The 10231-nt window shown below is 36.8% G+C and overlaps 2 protein-coding genes across 2 annotated transcripts; both read right to left on the bottom strand.

The window, feature by feature from the left end:
* Positions 1-2199: 2199 nt before the first annotated feature.
* LOC107020084 (nuclear transcription factor Y subunit B-6-like) lies at positions 2200-4310 on the bottom strand. Its single transcript, XM_015220411.2, has 2 exons — positions 4198-4310; positions 2200-2970 (listed from the first exon to the last, which is right to left on the bottom strand). The coding sequence occupies exons 1-2, from the start codon at positions 4292-4294 to the stop codon at positions 2393-2395; spliced, it is 675 nt and encodes a 224-aa protein (XP_015075897.1). The 5' UTR covers positions 4295-4310; the 3' UTR covers positions 2200-2392.
* A 3079-nt stretch (positions 4311-7389) lies between these two features.
* On the bottom strand, positions 7390-9352 carry LOC107020086 (nuclear transcription factor Y subunit B-6-like). The gene is made up of 2 exons (XM_015220413.2): positions 9230-9352; positions 7390-7979 (listed from the first exon to the last, which is right to left on the bottom strand). The coding sequence occupies exons 1-2, from the start codon at positions 9324-9326 to the stop codon at positions 7402-7404; spliced, it is 675 nt and encodes a 224-aa protein (XP_015075899.1). The 5' UTR covers positions 9327-9352; the 3' UTR covers positions 7390-7401.
* Positions 9353-10231: the final 879 nt, after the last annotated feature.

Genomic DNA, 10231 nt, shown 5'->3' with positions numbered 1-10231 from the left:
TGAAGTATTGCAGATGAAACAAACCCAGGGACCTAGTAGAGGTACCAGGCTCTCATGATGATGAGCCAGTCGACTGCCAGCTGGAGATAGTACAGAAAGTAGGTGCACACTTCCCGATGGCGTCAGAAAGTGTGACCTTTCCAACCAATGGCAAAGAAGTTTAGGAAAGGGACTTGTCTATACAAAGACACTTTCCTAAACACTTTTTGGTGAGTTTTTGCAACTTGATAAAAACTTTTCAAGAACTCTTGCAAAGGCTACACAAAGCAAAGGCAGAATTATTCCAAGGACAACAGCAACATCTGGAGCTTTTCGTCTAGTTGTTTAGGAATTTATTCTCTTGTTCTTAAATTGTAAACCACTCCTAAATCTATAAAGGAATTGGTGTGTTGTGTTAGAAGTCTAAGTTGTCCAGGTGGGATAGCTTAGTGGGTAGATTGTTTTTCTACTTAGGCTTGTTGAGCAATAGAGGACTATTGCTTAACGGTAAGATTGATAACTCTTTCTTACGTTTGGTGTAATCGTGTTTCGCTTTTGCTTTTGAAGATTAGTGAAAACGATTGAAAATCCTGTGAGACAGGTCGTGGTTTTACTCACTTAAGCAAGGAGGTTTCCACGTAAAATCATTGTGTTGATTTTACTGCATTTAACTTTCTGGTATTTCTCTGAAGTGAAGTAAGGGACCTGGTCCATTACTTGTTAAGTTGAGGCACATATTCTATCAAAAACTCATCTAAATACCTCAGAACCTGAACAATAGTCCTACTAACCCGAAGTCACATACCGGAGCTGATGAAACTGACAAAATTCCCATTTCGATACTCCAAATGTTGATTAAGGTCAACCATTTCAAATTTAGAACCTTCAAAACCCAATTCTTTTTCCAAAACTCCCAACTTTTCACTCTGGTTCAAAAAATGATTAATTGCAATTTTCAGGGTAAAATGGAAATTTTCTAGAAAATTCCAAATATGACGTTTAGGGTCATTACACTTGCAACACAATACAAGTGGAAAATCTTCCATAGGTGAAGAAGACAGGGTATATTAGCTTAAAAAAGTTTTCCATGATCTTAAACAAGCTCCAAAAGCTTGGTATAGTAGGCTGTATTCATTTGACATAATACATAAACATGACCTCTAACTTGACTTCAGCGGACAACTATGCTTAGACAGCCACATAGGACTCAAGGTTTCTGCAAAAGTCAAAATGAGCCTACTATGTTCTTCAAAGCGCAAATTTGATGGAATGTGGGTTGTGATATCAGTTTATGTTGATTATCTGATGATAACTCTTGCGGTTCAAGAAGTTAAAAGATTTTGAGATATCTGATCCAGAAGAGAAGAAGTTTCTCCTCGGTATGGAGATTTCTCAATTTTGTGAAGGAATTTTCTTGTCCCAAAAGATGTATGCCTCGAATCTGCTTAAAAGAATCAAGCTTGGCAAGTGCGATTCTTTTGCAACTCCAGTTCTTGTGAATGAAAAATTGTTGAAGGATGACGGTGAAGAGCGGAAGATCCAATAGTTCATTGAATCTTATTGGAAACCTATTGTATCTACAACTTCTAGGATAGACATAATGTTTGATGTCAGTTTGTTATCCTAATATATGCAAAGTCCCAGCAATAAGCATTTTGGAGCCGCTAAAAGGGTGTTAAGGTACATTAGAGGGAAAATTGAAAATAGAATTAGGTATAGAAGAGTGGAGAATGAAAATCTCTTTGGCTACTTAGATAGTTATTGGGGTGGATGTTTGGATGATTACAAAAGCACATTCCCTTACTTTTTTTTGCTTGGTTCATAATTTTTTCTTGGAGTACAAAGAAGCAAGATATTGTAGCTCAATATACAGCAAAAACTTAATATGCTACAAATCTAGGAATTTGGTTGAGAAAGATGTAGTCTGAAAAATAGAAGGCAGTTTGTATTGGTTACCAAACAAAGGCTTAACAAGAAGATGTTGAATGGCACTCCTATAGAGGAAATATATCAAGTGGTCATTATTTGGACATGTTTCCAGATTATGAATAACAAGAGTAAACTTGGTAATTGGTCCTGTAAGAAGAGCAATGAGATGGCAGAGACTGGTATCAATTCCTCTGTTGTTTTCCGAAAGTGTTTGATCAAATATGCTCAATTAGAAATATCATAATCAGGACAAGTAGCACTTGTTCATTTTATTTAGCACTTCCACCAAACACAAACATACACATACACATAAACATACACTTGCACACATAAGTAAACAGCCAATTGAAGGGGCCCCAATTGGCTAGCTTAGTTCGAAACATACATTCCTAAACTTCGCAAATTAGAAACTATTCCTAAACTTTATTTATTGCTTATAAAGCTTCAACAACAGCTTAATACCTTCAATAGATCGATAAATTGTTCACTCCTTATCCTCCTCCATAGGAGACTCAACTTCAGTATCTACTGAAGCCCCTGCACACTGAGAAGTGCTTGCCTCCCCCTGCATATCACCATTTCCCATTGGTGGTGGATACACAAAGTGGTGATGAGCCATAGGAAAATTAGGAGGAAGGTTATAGGGTGTGATATTGGAGCTTGAAGCTGTATCAACCATTGGACGCTTCAACAAAGACTCCCTCGTAAGGGATCCACACTCGCCTCCATCATCCTCACTATTTGGAGGAAAGTAGCAAGGCAAGGGTTCAATGTAGTCATCAAACCCAAACTTGTTAATGACCCAATCCACGTCTTCCACAGTGATTGTGTTCCGCTGCTCACGCTGGCAATGCGCGTTGGCTTCATATGTTAAAAAGCATATGAACTCAGACATACAATGGTACATGGTCCGCTTGGCGTCATCGGATATCTTGACATGGGAAGGATGGGTGCTCTGCATGATTCTGGCCACGTTTGGAATGACTTGGTCTTGCTCCTGACTGATGATTTCAACAACTTCCTGGTTGAGATGTGCAGGCAGTTCCAGGCTCATCTCCACATCTTAATTTCACACAACAAAAAAGCACCTGAGTGAAATTAAAAGAAGTGTGGTCTATATCATCAAAATATTTTTCTAATTTCATCACATCTAGCTACGCTTTTATCGTCTAATGAATCATTATTAAGTAACATTTGCTATTACCTACCCAAGTATTGAAGAAATTACAAAATGGCATATACAGAAATATATGTTTCACTAATTATTAGCTGGATATGAGAGTCGTATTGTAAGACAGCACTATTAATTTTAGACTTTACTCATGTGAACACCAAAAACATATATTATATAATCAGTGTGAATACAGACTGAGAAAAGTAAACATATAACGCTTCACATTTAGTTTTCATCATTTATCTTACTTTGTCTAATCTTCAACTAACTCTCGCATATATCCAAACTTGCCTCGGATCAGAAGGCTTTTTCTATTATTATAACCGTGATATAGGAATAAGATAAAATTTTCTTGTAACGGACAATTTAGGCAATTTATATGCCATAATTAAAGCCTTTAATTTATGTAATATAGCTAGCTGATTTTCAAACTTGCTAACGTTAGACGGTTTGTTTCTTCCTCTCTCTTTTTAATACTCTTTTTAGAGGAGAGACACGCGTAAAAAACGGTAGAGAGGACATACACAAGATTGCATGCATATTGCCACTTGTTTCCATTTTTTTCTTTCAAGTTCCAAAAGAAAACCAGAAATGCCGTGTCGATCATGACTACCATGAGTTGATCTTCATCTTTGATATACAAACAGCTAGCTTTGCAAATATATGTATGGGAAAAAATGCATATATGGTCCCTAGCTAATTACAGACGAACATGGAGCAAGCCAAGAAATCTACACGAGTGCAGCTCTCCTTTTTATTATCTTCCAAGACTCAACAGAGCTAAAGAAGAAAATGAAAAATTCAGAGGAATTAATAAAATTAACTTTCGTGAAAAAAACTGTGCGCGCTTCAGCATATACAAAGCTTCATGAATATTCAACAACAACGAGGACATGCCCAGTAATCAGTATATATAATTCCATAAATAGAATCTGAAAGTGCGATGTGTACATAGCCTTTTCCCTACTTACCTTGTGAGATTGATTTTAATAGAAACGCTCGGCTTTAGTAAGCATATCAAATATAAAAAATCATACGAACATTCCAACCATACATATATATAGAGAGAGAAAGAAATCACTTGTAAATAGTATAAGAGAAGATAGGTAGCATACCAGGGGAAGGAGGATCTGCAGGGGTTGGTTGTGGAGATCTGCCATAGCTATGAAATCCTCCATTTCCTGAACCACCAACGTGATTACCATTATCCATCTTACTCTCTCTCTCTCTCTCTCTACAATTATCTTTCTCTCTCTTTGTATAGTAGGTGGCTCTTGGATAGTGATGTCCCCATATATATAGCAACAAAATATAAGAGAAGGGGGGATATGTGGCTAACAGGACGGAGTGAACCAGAAAAAGATATTCGCTGAGATAAATATGATTTCACAGTTGGGAAAATGAGTATTGTCTAGAAACGACATAATTATATACTACTACTTCCTCTGTCCCAAAATAAGTGCTATTTTAGCTTATTCATTAAGGAAAAAAATAAATTGAAGTTGTAGTTTTCTAAGTTTTCTCTCTATTTATTTGATGTTTTTGAAAATTGAGCACTATTTAGAAGTAGTAGCTCTTTGATATAAGAATATATGTAGTTGAATTCTTCCGACGACACTTGTTTTGGGACAATTTTTTGTGCTGAAGTGACATTACTAACAGTAATTAATTTTGCCTTTAGTTAAAACATTCTGCAATCGACAACTATGCCACAACAATAACTCTATTCTAAGCTCCAGAGTTCCCAATATGCACAAACACCAAATAAAGACAGCATGAAATCTTTAATAGGTGTGCATCAGAATTCACATCAGAAAACTTTGATTTCACTAGAAGAGCTGTAACTTCCTCATACGATAGCGAATCGCTCTGATTCTTTTCGTATATGTTTACGGACCTACTCGTTTAATCAAGACTCAATTTCTTGCTTATTTGCTTAGTAAAATATTATTTTTGCTCAATGAATAATTATTTCATATTCCGCAATAGAAGTCCAATCTTGACGTAGCTAAAATACACCAAATTTTACTGTTGATCAGTCCTATAATTCATGCTCAAACTTTCAGAAGTTTCGTAATAATATTCCATTTTTAAAACTAATAATCAAACTTTTAGTCAACCCAATTTGCTGAAACAATGTCAAAGCATCCCAAAAGCTTAAAAGCTCACCAAAACTCATCTGGGACCTCCCAAACACAAACCAAATATGCTATTAGTGTGAAAATGATATTCCGGACTAAATGAAATCATCAAAACATCCAAACAAGGTCACCTTAACCCGATGTTTGCCCAAAGTCAACCTTAACTTAAGAATTTCCATATTTCAAGTAAGGGCATGAAATTCATTCAATCAGACAATATACCACCCACCGGACTTAGTGGAATCATCAAAACTTAAAAATGACCATTCTAACCTCAAAAATTTACTAAGGTTTGGCCTTTAACTTTTTCCGCATCTCGTCTAATGGCTCAAAATCAAACCAAAAGCCTTGGGTCCCAAACCAAAAGTACATCTAGACCAAAAACATATTATGGAGTTAACAAAACTGTCGGAATTTTACTCCGAGCTTGCTATCACCAAAGTTGACTTTGGTCAACTCTCTTATGCTTTCAACTTTCAAAACACAAGACCCATTTCAAAACTCATCTAAATACCTCAGAACCTGAACAATAGTCCTACTAAACCGAAGTCACATACCGGAGCTGATGAAACTGACAAAATTCCATTTCGATACTCCAAATGTTGATTAAGGTCAACCATCTCAAATTTAGAACCTTGAAAACCCAATTCTTTTTCCAAAACTCCCAACTTTTCACTCTGGGTTAAAAAATGACTAATTGCAATTTTCAGGGTAAAATGGTAATTTTCTAGAAAATTCCAAATATGACGTTTAGGGTCATTACACTTGCAACACAATACAAGTGGAAAATCTTCCACAGGTGAAGAAGACAGGGTATATTAGCTTAAAAAAGTTTTCTATGATCTTAAACAAGCTCCAAAAGCTTGGTATAGTAGGCTGTATTCATTTGACATAATACATAAACATGACCTCTAACTTGACTTCAGCGGACAACTATGCTTAGACAGCCACATAGGACTCAAGGTTTCTGCAAAAGTCAAAATGAGCCTACTTTGTTCTTCAAAGCGCAAATTTGATGGAATGTGGGTTGTGATATCAGTTTATGTTGATTATCTGATGATAACTCTTGCGGTTCAAGAAGTTAAAAGATTTTGAGATATCTGATCCAGAAGAAGTTTCTCCTCGGAATGGAGATTTCTCAATTTTGTGATGGAATTTTCTTGTCCCAAAAGATGTATGCCTCGAATCTGCTTAAAAGAATCAAGCTTGGCAAGTGCGATTCTTTTGCAACACCAGTTCTTGTAAATGAAAAATTGATGAAGGATGACGGTGAAGAGCGGAAGATCCAATAGTTCATTGAATCTTATTGGAAACCTATTGTATCTGACAACTTCTAGGATAGACATAATGTTTGATGTCAGTTTGTTATCCAAATATATGCAAAGTCCCAGCAATAAGCATTTTGGAGCCGCTAAAAGGGTGTTAAGGTACATTAGAGGGAAAATTGAAAATAGAATTAGGTATAGAAGAGTGGAGAATGAAAATCTCTTTGGCTACTTAGATAGTTATTGGGGTGGATGTTTGGATGATTACAAAAGCACATTCCCTTACTTTTTTTTGCTTGGTTCATAATTTTTTCTTAGAGTACAAAGAAGCAAGATATTGTAGCTCAATGTACAGCAAAAACTTAATATGCTACAAATCTAGGAATTTGGTTGAGAAAGATGTAGTCTGAAAAATAGAAGGCAGTTTGTATTGGTTACCAAACAAAGGCTTAACAAGAAGATGTTGAATGAAAATCCTATAGAGGAAATATATCAAGTGGTCATTATTTGGACATGTTTCCAGATTATGAATAACAAGAGTAAACTTGGTAATTGGTCCTGTAAGAAGAGCAAATAGATGACAGAGACTGGTATCAATTCCTCCGTTGTTTTCCGAAACTGTTTGATCAAACATGCTCAATAAGAAATATCATAATCAGGACAAGTAGCACTTGTTCATTTTATTTAGCACTTCCACCAAACACAAACATACACATAGACATAGACATAGACATACACATAAACATACACTTGCACACATAAGTAAACAGCCAATTGAAGGGGCCCCAATTGGCTAGCTTAGTTCGAAACATACATTCCTAAACTTCGTAAATTAAAAACTATTCCTAAACTTTATTTATTGCTTATAAAGCTTCAACAACAGCTTAATACCTTTAATAGATCGATAAATTGTTCACTCCTTATCCTCCTCCATAGGAGACTCAACGTAAGTATCCACTGAAGCCCCTGCACACTGAGAAGTGCTTGCCTCCCCCTGCATATCACCATTTCCCATTGGTGGTGGATACACAAAGTGGTGATGAGCCATAGGAAAATTAGGAGGAAGGTTATAGGGTGTGATATTGGAGCTTGAAGCTGTATCAACCATTGGACGCTTCAACAAAGACTCCCTCGTAAGGGATCCACACTCGCCTCCATCATCCTCACTATTTGGAGGAAAGTAGCAAGGCAAGGGTTCAATGTAGTCATCAAACCCAAACTTGTTAATGACCCAATCCACGTCTTCCACAGTGATTGTGTTCCGCTGCTCACGCTGGCAATGCGCGTTGGCTTCATATGTTACAAAGCATATGAACTCAGACATACAATGGTACATGGTCCGCTTGGCGTCATCGGATATCTTAACATGGGAAGGATGGGTGCTCTGCATGATTCTGGACACGTTTGGAATGACTTGGTCTTGCTCCTGACTGATGATTTCAACAACTTCCTGGTTGAGATGTGCAGGCAGTTCCAGGCTCATCTCCGTATCTTAATTTCACACAACAAAAAAGCACCTGAGTGAAATTAAAAGAAGTGTGGTCTATATCATCAAAATATTTGTCTAATTTCATCACATCTAGCTACGCTTTTATCGTCTAACGAATCATTGTTAAGTAACATTTGCTATTACCTACCCAAGTATTGAAGAAATTACAAAATGGCATATACAGAAATATATGTTTCACTAATTATTAGCTGGATATGAGAATCGTACTGTAAGACGGCACTATTAATTTTAGACATTACTCATGTGAACACCAAAAACATATATTATATAATCAGTGAGAATACAAACTGAGAAAAGTAAACATATAACGCTTCACATTTAGTTTTCATCATTTATCTTACTTTGTCTAATCTTCAACTAACTCTCGCATATATCCAAACTTGCCTCGGATCAGAAGGCTTTTTCTATTATTATAACCGTGATATAGGAATAAGATAAAATTTTCTTGTAACGGACAATTTAGGCAATTTATATGCCATAATTAAAGCCTTTAATTTATGTAATATAGCTAGCTGATTTTCAAACTTGATAACGTTAGACGGTTTGTTTCTTCCTCTCTCTTTTTAATACTCTTTTTAGAGGAGAGACACGCGTAAAAAACGGTAGAGAGGACATACACAAGTTTGCATGCATATTGCCACTTGTTTCCATTTTTTTCTTTGAAGTTCCAAAAGAAAACCAGAAATGCCGTGTCGATCATCACTACCATGAGTTGATCTTCATCTTTGATATACAAACAGCTAGCTTTGCAAATATATGTATGGGAAAAAATGCATATATGGTCCCTAGCTAATTACAGACGAACATGGAGCAAGCCAAGAAATCTACACGAGTGCAGCTCTCCTTTTTATTATCTTCCAAGACTCAACAGAGCTAAAGAAGAAAATGAAAAATTCAGAGGAATTAATAAAAATTATTAGCTAGCAGCCCAAATTAACTCTCGTGAAAAAAACTGTGCGCGCTTCAGCATATACAAAACTTCATGAATATTCAACAACAACGAGGACATGCCCAGTAATCAGTATATATAATTCCATAAATAGAATCTGAAAGTGCGATGTGTACATAGTCTTTCCCCTACTTACCTTGTGAGATTGATTTTAATCAAAACGCTCGGCTTTAGTAAGCATATCAAATATAAAAAATCATATGAACATTCCAACCATAAATATATATATATAGAGAGAAAGAAATCACTTGTAAATAGTAAAAGAGAAGATAGGTAGCATACCAGGGGAAGGGGGATCTGCAGGGGTTGGTTGTGGAGATCTGCCATAGCTATGAAATCCTGCATTTCCTGAACCACCAACATGATTACCATTATCCATCTTACTGTCTCTCTCTCTCTCTACAATTATCTTTCTCTCTCTTTGTATAGTAGGTGTTCTTGGATAGTAATGTCCCCATATATATATAGCAACAAAATATAAGAGAAGGGGGAATATGTGGCTAACAGGACGGAGTGAACCAGAAAAAGGTATGGCAAACCCTATTCTGTAATTCTGTTCTTGCCTCTCCTTAATAAAACTGCTCTCTCTCTTCCCGTGGACGTAGCCAATTTATTGGCGAACCACGTAAATCTGTTGTCTTGTTTTTCGCGTTTATATTTTCTCGTATTATCTCAAATTTCGCACAACAAATTGGTATCAGAGCCTCTCGGTTAATCGGTGTTTTTTGGAGAATTCGAGATGTCTGCTTTGAACGTGAAAATCGACAAATTCACAGGGAGGAACAGTTTCAGTTTATGGCAGATCAAGATGCGGGCTTTGTTGAAACAGCAAGGCTTCTGGGCGCCGTTGTCGAAAGACAAGAACGCCGTCGTTACTCCTGAGATGGCGATTCTGGAGGAAAAGGCGCACTCGACGATCATGCTGTGTCTCGCGGATGACGTCATCACGGAGGTCTCGGATGAAGAGACTGCTGCTGGTCTGTGGTTGAAGCTGGAGAGTTTGTACATGACAAAATCTCTAACCAACAAGCTGCTTCTGAAACAACGTCTATTCGGTTTACGAATGGCTGAAGGTACACAACTCAGGGAACATTTAGAGCAATTGAATACTTTGTTATTAGAATTGCGTAATATCGATGTGAAGATCGAGGATGAAGATGCTGCCCTGATTCTGTTAGTATCTCTCCCAATGTCGTTTGAGAATTTTGTTCAATCGTTCATTGTTGGGAAAGATACTGTGTCGCTGGAAGAAGTCAGATCGGCCCTTCATAGCAGGGAATTACG

The sequence above is a fragment of the Solanum pennellii genome, chromosome 5 (assembly GCF_001406875.1).
Source record: "Solanum pennellii chromosome 5, SPENNV200".
NCBI classification, from domain to species: domain Eukaryota; kingdom Viridiplantae; phylum Streptophyta; class Magnoliopsida; order Solanales; family Solanaceae; genus Solanum; species Solanum pennellii.
This window is presented reverse-complemented; position numbering and strand designations above follow the sequence as displayed.

Coding starts and splice junctions, on each gene's coding strand:
- LOC107020084 (XM_015220411.2), bottom strand. CDS start 4,294: ATGGATAATGGTAATCACGTTGGTGGTTCAGGAAATGGAGGATTTCAT. Junction 2,971..4,197: donor TGCAGATCCTCCTTCCCCTG/GTATGCTACCTA, acceptor TGTGAAATTAAG/ATGTGGAGATGAGCCTGGAA.
- LOC107020086 (XM_015220413.2), bottom strand. CDS start 9,326: ATGGATAATGGTAATCATGTTGGTGGTTCAGGAAATGCAGGATTTCAT. Junction 7,980..9,229: donor TGCAGATCCCCCTTCCCCTG/GTATGCTACCTA, acceptor TGTGAAATTAAG/ATACGGAGATGAGCCTGGAA.